Here is a 21515-nt window from a genome sequence, read left to right on the forward strand (position 1 = left end):
GATATTTGAATTTTGCAATAATGGCTGAGTGTAGGTTTGAATTTTTTGACCTGAATTATTTTGTTGCCTTGTTTTATTAATAGGATCACCTTATCTTTGCTCTTCTTTGGTCTCTAAAAGTATGTACAGTAAACTGATATTTATATTAGACATTTGAATTTGAGATCAAAATATGACAGTCAATTTAAATTTCACTGTACTGTTAACATTTATATATTTAAAAATATAATTATTCCTTATTTGAAAATATAAAGTGAGAGATAAAAGCTAAATGCCATCTCTATTTTTGTCTCATTGCTGCGTTTTGACGGAAAAATTCTGTCTAATTTAAAAATTTTCAGCGTTTTCTACCTTCTTACTTACTTTTAAGCTTACAGAAAGTTCTGGTCTGTTTGAGGACATTGACCTTGGATGACGTACTATAATGTCAGCCGGTAGGTTTTATGAGAGTGTGGAGGTCTAAGTCTAAAGAACACAAAACAACCAAAGTGATAGATTAACTAATATCTAAGTCCATGGTCAATATAACTCTCCTTGTTTGATGTGTCTGGGTTTTAAAGGAGTTGTGTAACAGTGTGTGTCAGCCAGCGCTCACAGCTGAAGGCCACTCCCTGAAACAACCTTTGAGGGGGGTTATACCGATCAACAGTCTGCTATGTATGGAAAGTAGGTCACTGAGAGGCTTGTGTATGTCACACACAACATACAGTAGGAGGTGGACAGATCTCCATATTTGACTGGCTGCAAAGGCCGGTGGTTTCAACCTCACAGAGTGAGTGTACAGTAGAGCTGGAAAGTTGAATGGAAAATTCAAAAGCTGCCAGGTTCATTCTTTTTCTCACACAGACTTGTACACACAGATGGACTCTCTTGGTCTGGTAATGTTGGCCATTTATGGCAGTTATTTGGTGTTAATGGTCTAAAATAAGGGACCAATAGGAGTTTTCACATTCATTTGAATAGTCTGAAATGTGTGACACGCCTACACAAAGCAAAGTGGGAAAGAACAGAAGAGGAAACTCGTTTCAGGCAACTCAGCAATAACTTGGGCCCATATTAAAGACCTTTTGTCCTGTACCGGCTAACACATTCAAATGAAACCTCTCTTTTTGGTGTAGAGTGCCTTTTATGACATAACACAAAAACAACTGTATTCACAATTAGAATATAAAGTCGACTATTTAGAATAAAGAATTGAAAAAGGAAAACTGGAACAGATGTAAATTGGGAGCAAAATCAATTATCATGAAAAAAATAACCAGCTCTACTCTTTGGAGATTTCCTACAGAACATAGATATTTTTACAGGACCACTTATCGCTGATAAGATTGTTGGATCATTTGCTTAATTGGCATTCAGGTGTGTTTTTTTTTTGTTTTTTTTGTACCAAAATCCCCAAATCTAAGCAAATTTGATAAACTAGTAAAATCTGAAAACAGAAATACATTTTCTTCTTGTTTTTGTATTAGTCCAGGCAGAGTCATATCTACCAGTGAAGATCTCAATATACTTCTGCTTCTTTTTTTTCCAGAACTTGATGGTTTTAGAATGTATTTCTTAACTTCCTAAAAACAAGACAATCATTTACAGTTTACTCAGAAGCCTGTTGCTGCTGGTTAGACTATTTCATTTCCCTATGAAAGTTTTGGGGATTTTTTTGGGGGCAGTTTTTCCATCTTCAGATCTTTGAACTGAAGCAGTGTGCTAATGTGATGTGCGCTATTAGCTACACTTTACAAATAAAACTGACTTGATTGGCTTATATGATAAATACTTTTAGACTTTTAAAAAAAGGAGACACTTTACATTGTTTACCTGCCATTTACTTTCCTTCAATATTTTCCAGAAATATCTTAATTACAGGGGAAATAAACTTTGCTTTTTGACAGATTCGAGTTCAATTTATCAGTAGAGTATACACTGCTTTAAAATGACAAATGGGAAAGGCCAAAAATGAACATGGTTAACATGATTAATATAGAAAGTTATTTCATTTTGAGTTGTAAATTTATCTGTGTTCATTTTCCTCATTTATTTTCCATATTTAGAATTTAAGCCATTTCATTTAACAAGAGGCAAAGGAAATAATGAAGCATTATTATAGTAATTATCATGAAAATGATTAGATTTTTGTTTGATCTGTTCATTCTCACTTGGGTTTTTCACATCATTTATCTGATACTGCTCTCTGAAGGTCTGGCAATCTGGAAATGAGGAGAGGAAATTTGATTAATGGATTCAAGCTGAATCACTCTGAGGCAGCGCAGCCGGGCCTGGAGATGTTGGTGTCCACGGTGATTTCACAAAAGCAATTGTGTAACAGGATGATGTAATCCAACAGATAATTGAACATTTCAGGCTCTAGTCCGCCCTGTTGTGTGTTGTGTGTTGTGTGTATGCTGCATCTGGACCGACTGTGACCCAAAATAAATCTTATTGAAGCTGCGCTGTCTGCTGCTAATCACATTTCCTGCCTTCTGGCCTACTCTTTCTATCAGGTCAGAGGAGGAGGATACCAGATATTGTTTCCTCCTTGCAAGACTGGCCTTTTTGTAGATTTTTTTTCTTTTACTACTGATCTACTTAAATGCTGCCCAAACACACTGCTTATTTCTTGACATCTAAATTTGATATATTTGTTAGTCCCATTTACTGATACAGTGTTATTGAACTCACTTTTCTCTAAATTGAGAGGCTAAAATAGGTTGCTAATTCATCTCAGAGTGCCTCAGGTATGTGATTTTTTTCGGCCTGATTAAGTTGTTATTGAACTAATGTACTTCATTTTTTTACCAGAGGGACTTAATCTGAATTTAATGACCTCAATTGTTGAGCAGACTGCTCAGTGAGTTTGATTTTGGTATCTATAAAGAAAACTTTTAACCTATGCCATCAGTGTGATGTTCACTGCCAAGTTCCTGTCCACTGAATCAGGGCTGCCTAGCATTGCCCCCTGTTGTATTGTGAGCAGTATTACAGTCTGACCCTCCCATTGAATAAAAGGCCTCAGTGGACATAACTGGTATAGAATATAAAAGAAAAACTTTTTTTTTTTTTTAAATGGGAAAAGCCTGGTTTATACTCCTCAGTTCTCTCTGTAGATTGGATGTAAACATGTGAAATGAGTGAGAAAGCACTCGTTAAACAGAGTGACTGCACTTCAAGATGAACATATAGTGAATAAGTAGGAAAATGAAATAATCAAATAAGTGTTGCAGTCAGATTCATTGTGACAACAAGAACAAAACAGCTTTATTGTCTTTTCTGCATTGGATTATAGTGGTATTCTTGTAATCCTTCAAGTAATTTGATATAAAGAGATTGCGAAATCCAGGTCATTGTACAAGGACTGGGTGTGTTTGTGCGATGGTGGATACTGTCTGTCAAATGAAGATGAGTGGAAAGTAATCAGCAAAAGAGGTGGAAGGAAAAACGCTGGCTGCCCAAACAGGAAACAATCCAAGATGTCTTTACCTTGACTAGGAAAGTTCATTCCTGAAGTGACAAAGTGCTCAGTGTTGGAGAAATTTTTTTTTTTTTTTTTTTTTTTTTTTTTATAACAACATGTGGGATATGACATGTTTTTCCACACCTATCTTCCACCCCGTAATACAGCTTAAGTGCACTCCTCCCCGGAGTCCAACCTCACCCTGTCTGCAGTGAAACACATACATGTCGCTCATGAAGGATGCAGCAGTAAGAAATGTGTAATAATGTTGTATATAGTATATAGATATATTGTATATAATATATAGATATATACTGTACTGTATATACTGTATATACTGTGCATTTTATATTTTATATTTATATTTTATATTTTTACTGCTATTTTATTGCTTTTCTATTGTTCTATTATTATTTTATTGCTTTATTGCTGCTGTAGCGAAAAATTTTTCCCCTCGGGGATTAATAAAGTAACTACCTAACCTAACCTAACCTAATCGCTCTGGTTGACCTTTCTGGAAATGTGTGATTCATTCCAGTTTTTGTTGGATAGCAGCTAATCTGACAAAAAAGCGGACTTCTTTTTAGTTTCATCAGCCTCCAGACTCCAGCTATGGTCATAACACTAAAAAACAGCATATTTTGTATGTCATTCACCCCCCCCCCCCCCCACCTCCCCCACATACACACACACACACACACACACACACACACACACACACACACACACACACACACACACACACACACACACACAGCCTTCCCCCACCCCACCCCGCCCCGCTCTCTCCTGTCATCATCAACCACCCTCCTTATCTTCTCCCCTCACTTTGCCACTGGCCAGGTCTGTTGCAGTCATGTTGCAGTTGTTCTCCTGCTGAGAGAGACTGGAAATAAGATCAAATTCTCTGTCAAGCGAGAACATAAGGTAAGCACTTACATGGTTATTTCAGCACAGATGTAAAAATCTACTGAGGCACAGTAATGATTTTATTATTTAGCTTTGAACTGGCATGATGTCACTAGATCTGTTTTTAGAAGTTGGGAGGAAAATTCTGTTGTGTGTAAATTGTCTTGTAGTCAGTATTTGGAAGTTAAATCTGCTTCTTTTTAACTTTAAAATACCAAAATTTTGCACTTTTATTACAACAAGAGAGTTCGAGCAGGGTTTTTATTTATTCTACTTCTGGTTTGTGGTCTTTTGAAACAATCTGGCAGGTTGCAAGTGTCTCAAGGGGTTATTGCTACATCCTATTTGAATGTACATGACACCAGTGATGTAATTTGAATGGAGTTGCTGCACGGTTTGTTCGTTTTTTATATATAAATTAAGTTTCAGGTTTGCACTACTGGTGCTGCACGGATGTATGTATGGATGACCGCTTCTTAAGAGTAACAGTATCAGTCAAGGTTTTCACCATAAGTGAAGAAAGCCTGAGGTGGTGCAATATCCAGAGTGCTTTTGATGATTTTGCAATTTGACCATAGGCCACTTGAGTGTGGCCTATGGTCAAATTGCAAAATCATCCTTCAAGTGAATAAGGGGCTCTCTGGAAAGTAATCTATTGTCACCTCTATACTTTTCATAAAACAATGTCACATTTGTGATGAAAAAAACTCATATAGTGGTCACTGGAAACAGAATAAAGGAAAAATAAAGGAATGACCTGATTGGATGAAAATGCTCCTTTGGTTTATTGCTTTCTTTGATCCATTTGAATGTATTTTCACAGTGGAAATATTTTCCTTTCAAATCATTTTTGACCAGTATAGTTTGTGTATTTAATGTTTTGATCATGCTGTTGCAGGTAAAAAATATCTCTCGTGTTTAAGACACTCTGTGCCAACAATTACCAATTGACCACTCCAGTTTATCACAGAATTATTTACTTTAATGTAATCCTCTCACATCAGCTTCCCACACTTAGTTTAATCTATTGATTGCACACAGGCAATGCACTCAACAGGGGATTGTTCAACTCAGTTTTGACCTTCACCCACCGATTAACTCTTAAAATACAACCACCTTCTAATTCCAAGAGGGGGCAGTCTTCATTCTGGTAAATATGATAATTCACCAACAACATGAAGTTCCTGTTCTGTTTATCTCTGCGGATAACAATACAATAAAATGACGGTGGAAATATGAACATATACAGTTATCATGATCAAATCAATTCTTTCAGCAGAACCAGGACAGGGAAGGAACTCTTTGGCTTTTAAAACTAAATTCAGTCGCATTCTTGAATAAGAAGATGCAGTTTATGGTTCGCTATAAACCACGATCCGATGACTATCTCTCCAATATCATCATCAGTTGATACTGTAATGATCGTTGTCTGTTTGCCTTGACCTCTAAATGACTTTCTGTCTTGACTCACAGATGTTAATGTTCCTCTTAAGCTCAAGGATCAATATTGACAGAGAGAAAAAAGTAATCACCTTTTCCTCTTTATTTCTTTCTCCACAGGAAGTCGTCTGTCACGTCCACTTAATGTGAAAAACCTGAAGGTGAATGTTTGTTCTCAAACAATGATGTGAATGAAATCAAAGTATTCAATTTTTTTTTTGGTCTTCTGATTTGATAATCAGATACAATTCTGCAGATAAATACTCCAGACATGTAATTTGTACTTATATGAAAACAATTGACACGTTAAATTTATTTTACTTCACATTTACTTTATTTCCTAACTTCCATCATTAGAGTGAGAGTTAAAATGGATGAATGGGAAGTCCCCCTTTCTTTGGAGCTGGCAGAAGCCAAAGAGAACACTCCATCACCAATAGGTATGCAGCCTTTGAATATGAAATGATGATGCAATCCAAATTTATTAGCAAAGAAAGCAGCTGTAGTTTAATTTCCCTGGTCTTAAAGCTCTGTCATGCGTTTTTTCTCACAGGTAACTGGTCTTGTAAGAATCTGGAGTGCTACATGGTCCTGACGGAAGCAGAGAAGACAGCAATCGCCTCCATCTGTTTCCTGGGAGGACCCCTCACACTGCTGGAAAACGCTCTGGTGCTGGGAGTGATCGCCACCACAGTCACTCTGCGACAGCGGCCCTCCTACCTGTTCATTGGCAGCCTCGCTCTGGCTGACATCTTCGCCAGCTGCTTCTTCACCACCAGCTTCCTGGACTTTCACCTCTTTCACCACAGCGATGGTTCCACGGCATACCTCTTCAAGTTAGGAGGCGTCACCATGGCCTTCACCAGCTCAGTGGGGAGTTTGCTGCTGACCGCTCTGGACCGCTACCTCTGCATCCACCGGGCCTCCAGCTACAGGGTTCTGCTGACCCGCCACCGAGCCCTGCTGAGCCTTTTGATTCTCTGGAGCACCACCATCTTCATCTCCTTCCTGCCTGTGATGGGCTGGAGGTGTCACACAGTCCTCAACCCGCCCTGCTCACGCCTGTTTCCCTACATCAGCCAGAGCTATCTGGCCTGCTGGACCAGCTTCATCATGGTGCTTCTGGCACTCATTTTGGGGGCTTATGGTCTCGTCCTGTGGAAGGCTCACCGCCATGAATCCTCCATGACGAGCCTCCAGGGAGCAGCAGGGACCGGTCAGGCCCGGATGAGGATGGATATCCGGCTGGCTCGGACCTTTGGTCTGATCCTGCTCATTCTGGTCGGCTGCTGGCTTCCAGTACTCTCCTTCATGCTGGCTGATGTCTCTGTGCTGCTGACCCGCAACCAACAGAGGGCATTTGCCTTTTGCGGCACTCTCTGCCTGCTCAACTCCGCAGTCAATCCACTGCTTTACGCCCTGCGCTGTCGAGAGCTCAGAATGGCTCTACTGCAGTTACTTCAAAGGATGTATAAGGCAGGGAGGTGTAGAAAATCTATAGAGGACTTAACCCCTGGACTGTCTTTTGCAGAGGACAACAACTGTACTGTCCTCTCTGAGGTTGAGATACCCGTGACCAGAACCACCCAAATTAACACCATCTCAGAAATAGTGAATAATCAGCAACTGAACATTAGAAAATGAAGGAGTTAGAGAGCGAAAATAAAGGAGTAGAAATACGTATAGTGAAACGTTTATGTTTTTGTAGCAGTATAGTGGTGGTGAAGACTACATTGTAAGTATAGCCATTACCACAACTGTAGATTAAGAATTAAATCTACCATATCTAAGAGTCAGATTCATTTCATTTCATTTAGTGTTGGCAAAGCTTTAAACAAGCCTTTTTGAACAATGTGACTACTGTATTAAACAATGTGTTGAATATTTTATAGAAAGTCTCTCACATACTGTGTTTTACAAGCGATTACAACATTTAAAGTGCTAACAGTGCTTGTAAGGAGAAAATCGTGGGAATTAGTGTCTCACCATTGTACATTACTGTAATTACAACCATAGTAATATCCAGGATTAGTAAGATCACAGATAAATGTTAACCTTTATTATTATCTATATATTATAGGATCACAGTGATTGATTTTAAAATAGAGTTATCTACTTACAAGTGGGATACAAACAGCTATACGAGGCCTGGACGAACTGTGTGGTTTTAGTAGAAATAAAAGTCTCTGCACTGGTTTTGGACAAGCAAAATGTTTAGTAAATGTTTTTGGGTTTTTTTAAATGACACGATGCAGCCATGTAACCTTTGACCTCTCTGCCTCCCATGTCACTGCTTAAACACTCTCACACCTATGAAATATCCTGTCCCGTGAACCGAACTGCTGACTTCTAGGTTCGCGGTAGAAAGGTGGATTTGTTGTTAGCATGCTACTTTACATTTCAGTGTATGACCCTGAGCATGCAGGAACAGAGGACCCGGTGGGCTGCCTGTCCTATCTGCACATGAATGGTATAGAACCTCACAAAAGCCCCCGTTCACAGGAGAATGTCACACAATGCTCACCACACGCACCCAAGCAGCGCGCCGAGGTGAATGGGGCACATGCTCGGAAGAGAACCAGCGCAGACACCAGAACAGTCTTTGCAGCGGTATAGCAACTAGCAGGTGCAGTAAAGCACACAGTGATATGCACTGACATGCACTTACAATAGTAATAGATGATCACAAAAGTCTGAAAACATTTGTTAATCTTAAATTGCTGTATACTGTTCAGAACACCGGTTTCAACCATTAAAAATAACACTTGACATCCCACAGTTTTGACTCTTTTTGTGTTCGTTTTTAAGCAAATTACGCTCGTAAAACCCACTTGTGTCTTCCTTATTTTTTTATCAACTGAAAAAAAAAGGTGCAATGATTAGTAAGAGTGCCGATGTCTGTATCGGTCTTCAGAGTAGACTTTTGCTTGCACACCAGAAAATCAGTCTCGAAATTCGTGGGAAGAAACAAAACTGTCTGAGGCGAGAGATGGCAGACAGTGAACTGAAGGAGTACACAGCCTGTTTATACATACTGTAGCCCAAAAAAACAAAAGTGGCCAAAAGACTCATTTAAAACTAATGTAGTCTGCCACCACAGCCCTGCAATAAACTCAACCTTCATCAAGGTTATAAAAGTACGATTTTGGTGCAACTTTATATGGAGAAGGACGTTTTATACCCATTTATATTGGTGAGGGTGGTTAAATGAGAAACATCTTTCAAAAGAACGCAACACAAATCAACACCATCTGGAACTGGAGGCTCCCAAATGATTTTAAAGTAGAATAGTGACAGCAAGAAACAAGTGAAGAATACAGAAGAGGTGGAAAATCTCACCTTCGTGGTGTTTTATCACTTTTACAAGGAAACATCAACTGATACTGCTGAAAATTTCCCACCTGTACAAGGCAATTGAGATGCAAGCTAGAATAGACACAACATCATGCTATTCTACTTTTGTGTTTAGTTTTATCCACAGGGTATTCAGTCACAATAACGACAATATACGATTTTATTTTGTTTGAATTATAGAAATGTATAATGCATTATTATGCATTAACAAGGCAGCATGACATTCTTAATCACTTACTTAAAAAAACAACAACCTGTGATCAGCAGATTTTTATTATTATCTGTGTATGTTATGTGCACCTAAAACAAACTGTCACCGCCAGAGGAACGTCCAGCAATGATAAACGAGATTCTCAAAACTATGAGCCCTATGAGTCTGTTGTTGGTTATTGATGCATGTGAAGTGTGAAGCTTGAAGCTATGGCAACATTGCAAGATAAGATCAGAAAGCAGACTATTTATTCACACAGTGCAAATGTCTTCATGTAGTGCATGCAAAACAATTCCTGTTTTCAGTCACAGTGTATAGCCCCCTAACAATGCTGCTCAGGGACTATATTCCAGGCCATCGTGATCATGCACCCATGCTGGGAAAAAAAAAGTGTTATTTAATTAGCTATTATCCATCAATGATATATCAATAAATATTAGGCTTAGTTTGTAAAGGAATTATACAAAAATATATATAACATGGAGCCTAATAGTTGTTGGCTGGCAAAACAAATGATAAAGTCTGCTTTATGCGGAGGGACTCTTAAGCGTAACATCACGTAGAAGTTCTCCCTGTTTTACCTGATCACCATCACCAGACGTCTCGTGAACCTTCAAGTTCAGTTCAACGGAAAGCGACGAATAACAACAGCGGGGTTGGGTGGCCCGAAATCGCAGCATAAAAGCGGCGGAAAAAAGTACACAAAACCACACGTGTATTCCTATAATAATTTTTTATAAAACACATTTAAAGCAATTCTAGATAACGATTAAAAAAAAATCAAAAAAAATCAAATCAGCCAATAACGTACAATAATTCCTTGCGAAGGTTTGAGAACCCCCCCCCCCTCCCTCCCGCTCTTCTCTGCAATGGTATGATCCGCCATTGTGACGTTTTAAAAATTCAGCAGGCAGGGTCGGCAGTTGGCTTACTACTCAGAGAAGAAAATCCGTTGTTGTGGAGAGGAAGAAAGGCCAAGAAGAAATTCGAGGAACATTAAACGTACAAACTGCGAGCTTTAAACCCCCACTTTGTTTATTTGCGGGTCGTTTGTTTTTGTTTTTTTTCTCCCACCCAACCACCCACCCAACCCTCCCCCCCCCCACCCCCCTCCTCGTCCTCCTCCTCCAAACTTATTATTTCCCGTTTTGTTTTAGCTAAACATGGCTTGTGGAGCTACGTTAAAGCGGTCGATGGAGTTTGAGGCCCTCCTCAGTCCCCAGTCTCCCAAGCGGAGAAGGTGCAATCCACTACCGGGGACTTCCAGCGCTCCGTCCCCGCAAAGATGCAACCACCGTCCCCCAGTCGACAGTCCGGCGCATTCGATGTCTCCCCAGGCCATCGGAGGCGAACACAGGCTCACCCCAGGTAAAGATCGAAACCGTATTTGACGTGTTTTTTTTTTTTTTTTTTCCCTGCGTTTCAGGGTGGGTGTCATGGTGGTGGTGGAGGGAGGGAGGAGGAGGAGGAGGGGGGGGTTTTGGGTGGAGTGGATAGCTCAGAATGGGGGGTTGGAGGCTAAACGTTAGCCTACCCGAGCTAACGTCAGGAAGGGGGAATGTCGTCGCTAAAGTTAACGTTAACGGACCATTTCACCGCTGCTGGTGTTAAATCCGAGTACGTCGTGAAGCAGAAGGGGCTTCGTAAAGTGTTCACTTGTGGCATCCTGCCAGCTGCGCGTATTGTCTCGATGCTTGGCTCAGCTAGCTTTGCGTTGGCTAAATGTTGAGAAAAAAAAAAAAAAAAAAAAAAGAGAGACTGGATCCAGAGTTCGTCGCTTGCCTAAATATCAAATATCATTTCTAGCTTTTGAGGAAGTTGGAATAAATGTGAACTCCCCTTCTCGTCAGTTTTGCTCCAAACAATCTGGCAGCTGTGGCAGCACGTCGTTTTTTATTTTTTTTTTATTTTTAAGTGCTTTTAAGATATTGAATTAAAACCTGAAAGGGATTGAACAAAAGATCCTGCTTACACTTTTTTTTTTGACACCTGGGCAACGAGCAGAGAAAAAGGCATCACAGCAGCCACATCATGGCAGGCTGTTAATTAGGAGGTGGCTGGGTAATGTTCCTTGGCTTTTAGTGCCACGATTGTCTGGCAATGAGGGGTGGTGGGTGAGGAGGGCGGGCACCCCCATTATGCACCACAACCATTTATATTCCTCCTTCAGGCCTGCGAGGCATTGTTAATTTCCTTTATGCCTGTACTCTACTCTCCCACCGACTTGAAGGTGGTGTAGCTCCACTGCTAGAGTTTGGTGTCTACGTGGGGGGGGGGGGCACGAGCAGACACAAGATATGATTTACCCCCAGATGTGCCCTCTGCAATCCAGAGGTTTATTGCAGGTGCCAGTCAGTGAGACTGGCGGCTGGGGCTGGGTGAGATGGACAAAATCCAATATCGCAGCGTTTTCGATCAAAAAAAAGCTTGATGAAAACGGGAAAAGACTACGATTATTCTACGTCACAATATTACAATATCCAAAAATATATATATATATAGTTTCATATCACACTACGATAGCTCCTTAAGGGCAGCTGTGAAGCCGAGTCCTTGTGCGTTTTTGGATGGTAGAAATTCCTGAACACTCAACCTTGAAGTCACTCTAGTCTGAGATTTTCATGTAAATCTGCTAGAAATCCATTAACTGTTATGCTATAATATGCAGGGTTACTTCTGGTGTTGGCTCGCCCTCCTAATGCAATGAAACGAGCCGTCTTCCATTTTGCCACTAAGCAGTGACGTTGAAGGAATTAGAAATACTCGGATGCATTCTTCAGAACTGGATTTATTGGCACGGTGCCGCTAGGAGACCGAGGGTTTTTGATTTAGGAGTGATTCATCCTTCATATCCACCCAGTGGTTGTTGTTGGGCCACTTGTCTCCTCCATTAAACTGTTTAAATCGTATTTTCTCCGGGGATTGTTAACCTCTTCACATAACGTAATCATCTGAGACCGAAGAGAATAATACATTATTGCCGCGTCTTGCTCTGACTGTCGGGTTGCGTCGCCACTAAATCCTGTGCTTCCTCGACTTCGGTTTCAGTTGGTGTTTTTCATGGAAGATTTACCTGCGAAGGAGGTGACTAACGGTACCTGCGAATTAAAGTGACGGGAGAGCTATTAGCGAGCATTGTTTTCAATAAAACATTAAACTAACAGGAGTGCCAATTTGCAGTGTGCCTGCTGCATTACATATCAAGTCAAAAGGTAAAACCGGTTCCTGGTTGTTCCTTTTTTTTTTTTGCACTGTAGGAAAAAAATTTGCTTCATGGTGCACAATCATTGCATGATGACGGCGGGGGTTGCGTCGCTCATAGAGGGAACCGGGGAAGCTTCATTGAGAGCATTGACGCGCATACAGATGTAGGCGTTGACGGAGATGTTGTCTCCATTTGGTTTTAGAGAAATGCATTTATTTCTGCTCTTATCATGGTCAGCCAAAGGTTCACAATGGAGTGTTTTTGTCGTAGTTGAGGAAGCCCGGAGGTGAAGATATATATATATATTTTTTTTCCCCCTTTCTTGCCTCCGCCAGTGCTCACGCCGTTTATGCAATCCGACTCGGTTACTTTGGTTTGCTTCATCGAGTTAAAGTGTAGCGCACAAAATGAATCATTCAGATCCGTTTTCTCAAGGTTGTTTGGCTAGCGTCGCTTATCTAGCTGGAACTTAATGTCACGAATAAGACACCAAAAGGCCTCTTGTGTGTTGTGTTTCAGTCCGCCGAGATAAATTGGAGCACAGCAGCTGCAAGGTTGAAGCCGTGTAGATTTGTCTGCTTCAGACACGAGGCCCAGATAACCTGGTATTAAAGCTCACCTTCACCGAAAGAGACCCGCCAATGGGAGTGGCACAGCAAGCCTGCCTTTCTGATGCGGTTTGCCAAGTGAAAGCAGTTTGGTATTGAGGTAAAGGTCAGCTGTCATCCCTCCCACCCAGCTCTACCCACACATGCTCTGCAGCTAGCCAGGCTTACTCGTGGAGAGCAGGGCTGGAGAGCGGGGGTCTGACACCGCCGAGGTGTCTTTGGGTAATTGTTTCATAATGCAGATAAGATCGCTCGCTCCGGTTTATCTGCGTAATTCTTGTGCTGCCAGTCGGGGCTTGCGCTTTGGTGAAATCACCCCCGAACGACGGATGAGTTTGGTGTTTTGCTGGGATATGATGTTGCCATAAAAGGCTGAACGGGCTGACTTCTGACTGCGTGGACAGAAAGGCTACCAGGTAATAGTTCAGACATGAAGCCGGGGTCAGGCTGCAGAAGTGTTCAAGTATTGCAGTCTAAAAAAAAAAAAAAAAACACCGTCTGCACAGCTGGTTGATTTTTGTACATGAAGATTAAAAAAAAAAAAAAAAAAATCACATATTTCATTCCTCCAAAAAGCAATTCAGTGGCAGCTTATCAAGATTATAGTAAGCATATGAGAAGCTTTCTAATAAATCCTTATACATTATTAAAGGATATTTGTGTTCAATTATGACTTTTTTTTCTAGAATCTATGGGCCACCAAACTGAGCGGGGAAATCAGGGGGACTGATGGATGTGGGATCGCCGAACGCTACACGACTCCCACCGGTGTTGATCAGACATGTCTGGAAATAATTTATTCTTCTTTAGAAAGCTTCTCGGATGTCCACTGTTCAGTTGCCATCTTCCATTTGTGCTGCAGTGGTCAGTCTTAAATTCTGTGCTCCACAAGGGCAACTTGAACTGACCAGTACTACATCACAACCTACTTCCTGGCATTTGGGACATTTGAAACCCACCTCCCCCCCACAATCCTTTAGCAGTGGAGGGTGAAATGAAATGAGTCAGCTTTGTTTTCTCTCTACCACCACAATCTATCTGCCCGATCGCCTGTCGTATTCACTGTTTGGCCTGTGCCTAAGCCTTTTAGCTGAGGCTGTCTCCACTGTGTTCCCCTGGCTCCCGGAAGTCTCTGTGATTGATTGCTTGGCCTGCTTGTGGCAGGGTCATTGTTGCCAAGCAACGCCCACTGTTCAGCTACTAGTAATTGGCAGAGCTGGAAGTGACATGCAGCGGGAGAGGGTTTTCACTTGTCATGCAGATGAACCCAGGGACAGTGATGTCCTTCACCACCTTGAGTCAGACGTCAAGATTTGTTATATTCAGTTTTAATAAATGCAACGGCGGCGCCCTCCTTCAGGAAATGCAGATTCAGCCAATTGGGCCCAGTCAAATGACGCTGCCTTCTCGGGTATATATTTATATATATATATATATATATTTTTATGAGAAACTAAAATAGCAAACAAAGTTGGTTTTGGTTTTGATTCCCCTCTCCAGCATCTTACTTAATCAGGCGAAACCGTTCATACAGACTTTGTTTTCTCAACGATCACATTGAGTTCCCCTTTCTTACTTAGGAATCCCCCAGGTAACTGTTAGGGGGAGGCGACAAAATTGTTGCACCACCTGACAGAAGACAAAACACTCCTCTGTGTCTCCAAAACACACAACTGATAGATTTTCGTTGAGATTAGTTTTGTCATTATTGCCATTTTCACAAGACTAATTTGAATACTTAAACTGATGTTATTGCGAGTGGTACACACTCAGTTGATGAAGACCTTTTCTTTGGCTTTTCATTTACTTTTGGATGTCACTATTAGTGTATAAATAGTGCAAAAATAAAAGCAAAGAGAAGTCTCGACTGATGTCTCATTGCCATGTTTTGCTCTTCAATTCAGATGCCTAAAATAGCACCAAAAAAAAACAATTTCACACTACTGCTAACACATTTTTTTGCAGTGCCCTGTAATATCACTACACAGTTAGATAGTCCTCCTCCACATCCTCTTGCCTTACAAAATTTTTTTTTTTTAAATGGTCACACTCAAGAAGCTGGAACCTGTGAATATTTGGTATTTTCTTTATGCAGTCCCACCCGGTATGTATTGGCAGCGCACCAGTTGGTCTTCATCAGCTACAGCATACCAGCAGGGCCCACCTGGAAAGCTGGGCAGACGCTGTGCCTATTTAATAAACATGTGCGATGTGTGAACACCAGACGTCGAGTCTGAGTCTCATCAGTCTTTCTGCGTGGCCCGAATCTGTAACTCTGCTCACACTGCACAGGTCCATCGGCATGTGGAGCTTACACTGAGCGTAAACAACAAGTCCCGGGTCGCTTTTGTCCTGTGGCAATACCAATGAAGTTAGTTTTTTTTTTTTCTCCAAACAAGAGGCCTGTGTCCTTAGTGTTGACAGAAAGAGAAAAAGGGCAGCGTTATGCTGCGTTTTATTGATGGTTAATTTGATTCTGAATATGTTGCACTAGGCTTTAGTGGATGTTTTTATTTTTATTTATTTCACATGTGAGAGTAGACAGCTCTGAATCTTGTCTTTTTGACAGTATGCAGCGTTTGAGTCCCTTAACTGTTACAGAAGAAATTATGGCCAATAAGCCGCATTTAAGTATTCTTATTTTTGGAAAATGAATGAACGTTTAGCTTTTTGTTTCTTCCACTGCTGCACTGAAAACACACGGACATGTGAATTTGATGTGCGGATCTGTCCCGTCTCTGCAGTGCCGTGGTCGGTTTAGAAGTAGCTAAACAAACACAGCCTGCCAGATTACAGTCTCCTGTTGTTAATGCGGGAAGGTTTGAGAGGCCAGGCATGAGGAGGGGTTGCTGTGAGGGCACCAGTTCAACACAGCCCAGCCATATATAACGTGGCTTTCCTTAAAGTGCTTTGTAGAGGAAAATCCTGCTTCACTCTCCAGTCCAAACAAGCTTATTCATGAGCGGGCCGAAGTGGCAGCGGGGGCTTCTCACTTTCTCCCCACCCAAGATAAATGAGGCACGGCTCCCCAGATAGAGGTGCAGCATGTTCACACACTTCCCTCCCTATACGTTGGTTATCAGCTCTGGCAGAGGCCATGGCGTTTATCTCTTGTTTTTCCCAGGACTTGTTTTTTTTTTTTTTACTTTAACCTTATAATTAGATACGTGTGAGCGGGCTGTGGCCCATGTTTAAAGCCGTTTGGACACTGGACCAGCAGGGCAGCATTGGTTTCATCCCGAGGAGGTGACGTATCAGATAACAAAGCCCTGTGGAAGGACCACCTTTTCATGCCCCTTCATACATTTATGCACATGTACGTACCTGCAGCAGCCGCATAAACCTTTATTCAAGTCTATACACGTTTATCTGCAAGTAAACTACGAATTGGTTAGGCTGCCCATTATATTCAAGATTAATCATTTTCTTTTCAAACCTTTTTCACAAGTAAAAGCCCAAACAAAAGTCTAAACCCTAAAATATCAAATGTACCATCTTGTTTGACCAAGAAAGTCAGCAAAACCTTTAATGGAATGAATCGAAGGTCAAAGTAGTAGCCGTATTGTTCTTTTGGATTGATGAATTGTGAGGCTGTGGCTCAGACGGTAGAGTGGGTTGCACACTAACCTGAAGGTTGGTGGTTCGATCCTCAGCTCCTCCTGTCCACATGCCTAAGTGTCCTTGAGCAAGACGCTCAACCCTAAGTTGCTCCCGATGGTGTACCATCGGTGTGTGAATGGGCTCCTGATGGCGGCGCCTTGCATGGTGATCTGTCTCATTAGTGTGTGAATGGGTGAATGGAAAAACCATGTTAAAGCGCTTTGAGACCGAAAGGTAATAAAGCGCTATACAAGTACAGGCCATTTACCTTTTACATACATTACCTTACTTGTGACTACCGCCTCAAAGGGTGATTATCATATACATTTCCAAGATCTATAGGGTTGTGTCTATACATTACAAAGCTGGCCAGTAGCTGTAGTTCACACTTTTCAATTGTGCTTAGAAGCACTGCTAGTCAAGGTTTAAATGTAGTGAGAGTCTTGGTATCACAAAGCTCTCTCAACACAAATCACTTCACTTTGCATATCTACAAAAACCTCAAGTTTCTCTACGACCACAGAACGGGCTTTTATTTTGTTGCGGCCCAGTGAAGAATGTGGGTCTTCACCAGCTGCAGCTCCGTGTGTTGGAGACGACATGAAAACGTTTTGAAAGGGAAATGAAAGTGATGCAGTCACAAGATCAGAAAGTGTGTTAAGTCAGGCGTTTGTGCCTGTGTTGGTTCCAGCTGCAGCGATTATGCTACTCTTGCCGGGTTTACATGCACATCACTGCTTCCTGTTGATGAATGTTTGGGTTTTTTAACCCATGTTAGGTGACAGAAAACAAGAGAACACACAGGAAGTGAGCATAGTTGTAGTTTTATGCTCTGAAACCAGGATGATTGCGCCTTCCCATAATAGTCCATGGTCATGCTATCAGGCATTCAGCATTATGGGAATGTGGTTGTGGTCAGTGTGGAAACTCACAAAATATGGGTGGTTTTATTCCCGAATATAGAGCAATACTGTGGCACAAAAACAAGCTATTAGGATTTCAGATGCAATTTCGATAGTCTGTTATGATCAAAACAACGAATATGAGCTTAAGTGGAGCCGCGCAGCACATCTGTTTGGATGTTTTTACATGTTGCATTCGAAGATAATTGAGAGAACCTGGAATGCATTTTCCGTGGGAGACCGTTGGGAAATTTCCCATCGTTTGGAAAGTATGTAAGCGAGTGTCTTCTGTCCCGCTTGTTTTCTGACCTTGTTCCCGTCTTGCTCCCCGCAGAGCAAATCTTCCAGAACCTCCGTCAGGAGTACAGCCGGATCCAGAGGCGGCGGCAGCTGGAAGGGGCCTTCAACCAGACCGAGGCCTGCAGCTCCAGTGACGCCCCCAGCCCCAGTTCCTCCCTCACTGCTCCCAGCTCCCCACCAGGTAGGACGATTCACTGGAGACTGTGCGCACACACACACACACACACACACACACACACACACACACACACACACACACACACACACACACTGCCCTCTTCTTCTGGTTTCATACAGATGTGATGGGAACTGTAAGTGCCAAGTTAAGGATGTTATTGATCACTGAAACCACCATTACAAACATGTCTGTGCTCTGGGAGGTCATTGGTTTAACCAGGCTTCGGTGTGGAGTTTTAGAATTTCCTTTCTTTTGCCGTTACGTGCACGTTGCCATAACATTTCAGCTCTTCATGAATGAATACCAGGACTGTGATCATTTTTTTTTTTTTTTTTTTGTATGAGATGGAGGTGATCAAATAACATGGCTGCTTTGTTTTGTTTTGGTTAGCAAACCTACAACATGAAGTGACATCAGGACCAGCAAAGAAACCAAAAATATCTGTGTTAGCCAGATTTAAAGGCTGATAATTAGTACAGAAACGATTATAGACGAGAAGGTCTGAAGAGGCAGCAAGACGCTGGCCGCTGCTGCTCAACACAACAAACATAAGGGCCGACAAAGTGTGATTCCAGATGTGAGTTTGTGAGAGATATGTAGCTGTCGGTGCCAAATCCAGCCCACTACTATAATGGAGATGTCTTTGTCATGTGAGTTCAGTCTTACCCTTTTAAAGTATGCTTTTATTATCATTTTTCTCAGAATACTGTGTCGTGTAAGGGATGTGTTTGTAATACAACTGTAAATAAGAGATAATTTCATGGGTTAATATATCTAAAGATATTAAATATTCAACACAGAGTATAAAAGTGTCATTGAATAATTTAGATTTCTGTGATAATGCGAGAAATTCTAAAATAGCAGGAGGGTTCAATCTTTTCTTTGTAAACCGGGAAATAAATCGAGAGGTTTTCCCCGAGTAAAAGTGTAAGACTAAACCCAGACAAGCAAATTGTAAGTTATCCTTTGTTTTTTTTTGTTTTAGTTTTTTTCAACATGGTGGTCCATACAGGCATAAGTTCATACTTTGGTTATATTCATTTATACCATCGCATCTTGCATGTGTGGATTGTTTCAGCCCATCTTTTGTTTGCTTGTGTGGAACAAAAACAAAAAAAATATGATTTACTTTTATTCACGAGACTTTTGCTTTTTGTGCCTGTTTTCCTTTTGAACAGTAACCGTGGGACAGATTGGTGCACGAAGCACACTTTGCCAGTGAATGGTTTGAGCACTATTTCAAGCCTGCGGTGCGGGAACATCTCGTAGATCACCATGACGGCGCGGTTACTAAACCGGTCACTTTCTGTCGCCGCGGCCCGCCGTTAAACCTCCGTCCTCGCTCTGCCCGTCGCCCTCTTGTGATTTACAAACGTTTTAGTCCATCCAGCTTCGTAGCAGACCTCAAAGACCAACGGGTAATGAATCACCAAGTGGAAGCCGTCTGCGGGGGGGGGGGGGGGGGGGGGGGGAGGGGGAGGGAGAGAGAGAGAGAGAGAGAGAGAGAGAGAGAGAGAGAGAGAGAGAAAAAAAACATTAGTGCTGCATGACCCCGCTGGTCCTGCAGAGGTGAGAGAGGACAGGAAGCAGAGACGTAATTTTTCACCTGGCCGAGCATCTATTACCGGACCGAAGGACGTTCCTGCCTCTGTGACTCATTACTGAGAGGTGAGCCGTTCGGCCTTTTTATAGCTGCTCCCTCGCTGTCTTTCTCAGGTGCCTCGAGGAAGGACCAGCCCTCGTTTACGCTGAGGCAGGTGAGCTACCTGTGCGAGCGCCTGCTCAAAGACCACGAGGAGAAGATCCGGGAGGAGTACGAACAGATCCTTAACACAAAACTCGCAGGTAAAAATTCCCCCTCCTGGTGGAAAAAATACACTACAAAATCACTGCACCCGACAGTTCATGACAACAACGCTTTATACTGGCAGTGCAGCGCAGTAGAAATGTCTCCGTTATGAGTTTTTAGATACCAACACTGTAAACGGGCAGAAAATGAATGAGGCCGTATAAGGCTGTTTGCTAAGAGTACAAGTATGATATAAGGAGTTTTAGCAGTGCAAGTATATAAAACTGTGAAGTGTCGACCATAAATAAGTAAAGTGCCCCGAGATGACTTGTTATGATTTTGGTACCAAAGTAAAGAACACATCAGGATGGTTAAATATATTAAAAAAAACAAAAAACAACAATGTGGTTTTCTCTGTTTCGACACCTACTTCTGCAAGACATCATTTTGTCACCTCGGACTTCTCGTACTGTGAGATCGTCTGTACTGACACGTACAGCTGTTGTCATGACGCCGTATCAAAATGTTAAGTTTGCTCAACAGTGCAGCCGCTGATCCAATTTCAGCAGCTACAATACAGCGTAGTTGATCTTCTGCAGACTTCCTGCTGCTCGGGTGTTTCGGTGTGTACAGAGCTCTTTTAATAAAGATCTGCAATTGTGGAAGTGTGGCGTCATTTTCACACAACTACTGTGTTTAAAAAAAAAAAAATATATAAAAAAAAGTCTGCTTGGCGACGATGTCGTCTTTGACCCATCCGGTGTTTGTAGGACGCAGAACAGGCCCTCACCTCCAACCTTCTCCTCTTTCCAGAACAATATGAATCTTTTGTGAAATTCACACAAGACCAGATCATGCGAAGATACGGAGCCCGGCCTGCTAGTTGTGAGCACCACTTTCTTCACCAATAGACATTCACCTCTTGTTTCTACTTTAATCTCTGAAAGAAAGGATGATCTCATTTCATGTGTCGTTTCATGTGTTTCAGACGTCTCCTGAGCTCTCATCAGTGAGATACCAACTTCCTCTCACAAGATGGCTGCTCTCTTCTACTGCCTCCTTCCAGTTGATTTATGTTTTATTTCCCTAACAGCCCCCTCCACCCCCCCCCCCCCCCCACACACACACACCCCTGTCCTCCCTCCCTATTAAACTGTTTGGGTGCCATGGTTTATCCACTTTTTAATCCAGAACTTGGTTTCTTACTTCTTCAAAATTATTGCTGCTGGCCAAACGTTAAAATAATCTAAAAGGTGAAATGTGTATGAAGCCTGCCTCCCCCCTCACCCCCCCCCCTCACCCCTCTTTTCTTGTGGATATGCTCCTTCCGAACATCCTGACTAAAGCAGATGTTCGTTAAATCTCTTTCCAGCGCTGTAGAAAAAGCTTATTGGCTCGTGATAATTCTGTATAACCTTCCAGCAGCTGTATTTAATGGCTCCTGCTTCTCACCTCACCTCACCCCCCACCCCACCCCACCCCACCCACCTCCCTTCCTCCTCACAACTCTTTACCTGAGAATGTGGATTTTTCTCCCTTTTGAAAAAAATAAAAGTTCAGTGACTAAAGTC

General features: G+C 41.9%; 2 protein-coding genes across 2 annotated transcripts; both read left to right on the forward strand.

Moving 5' to 3' along the window:
• Window positions 1-6161: 6161 nt before the first annotated feature.
• cnr2 (cannabinoid receptor 2) lies at window positions 6162-8564 on the forward strand. Its single transcript, XM_069138923.1, has 2 exons — window positions 6162-6237; window positions 6351-8564. Exons 1-2 carry the CDS (start codon window positions 6168-6170, stop codon window positions 7439-7441), a joined length of 1161 nt encoding a protein of 386 aa, XP_068995024.1. The 5' UTR covers window positions 6162-6167; the 3' UTR covers window positions 7442-8564.
• A 1695-nt stretch (window positions 8565-10259) lies between these two features.
• On the forward strand, window positions 10260-21512 carry akirin1 (akirin 1). Its single transcript, XM_069141839.1, has 6 exons — window positions 10260-10364; window positions 10520-10730; window positions 18012-18158; window positions 19872-20000; window positions 20758-20829; window positions 20933-21512. Exons 2-6 carry the CDS (start codon window positions 10526-10528, stop codon window positions 20941-20943), a joined length of 564 nt encoding a protein of 187 aa, XP_068997940.1. The 5' UTR covers window positions 10260-10364; window positions 10520-10525; the 3' UTR covers window positions 20944-21512.
• Window positions 21513-21515: the final 3 nt, after the last annotated feature.

This window comes from Embiotoca jacksoni, unplaced genomic scaffold (assembly GCF_022577435.1).
Source record: "Embiotoca jacksoni isolate LCO1_2020_lvr unplaced genomic scaffold, fEmbJac1.0.p SCAF_11, whole genome shotgun sequence".
NCBI classification, from domain to species: domain Eukaryota; kingdom Metazoa; phylum Chordata; class Actinopteri; family Embiotocidae; genus Embiotoca; species Embiotoca jacksoni.

Bases quoted from the DNA above. Each gene is read 5' to 3' on its own strand.
- cnr2 (XM_069138923.1), top strand. From the start codon at position 6,168: ATGGATGAATGGGAAGTCCCCCTTTCTTTGGAGCTGGCAGAAGCCAAA. The intron at 6,238-6,350 runs GTATGCAGCCTT...TTTTTCTCACAG, and splicing joins GAACACTCCATCACCAATAG to GTAACTGGTCTTGTAAGAAT.
- akirin1 (XM_069141839.1), top strand. From the start codon at position 10,526: ATGGCTTGTGGAGCTACGTTAAAGCGGTCGATGGAGTTTGAGGCCCTC. The intron at 10,731-18,011 runs GTAAAGATCGAA...TGCTCCCCGCAG, and splicing joins CGAACACAGGCTCACCCCAG to AGCAAATCTTCCAGAACCTC. The intron at 20,001-20,757 runs GTAAAAATTCCC...TCCTCTTTCCAG, and splicing joins CCTTAACACAAAACTCGCAG to AACAATATGAATCTTTTGTG.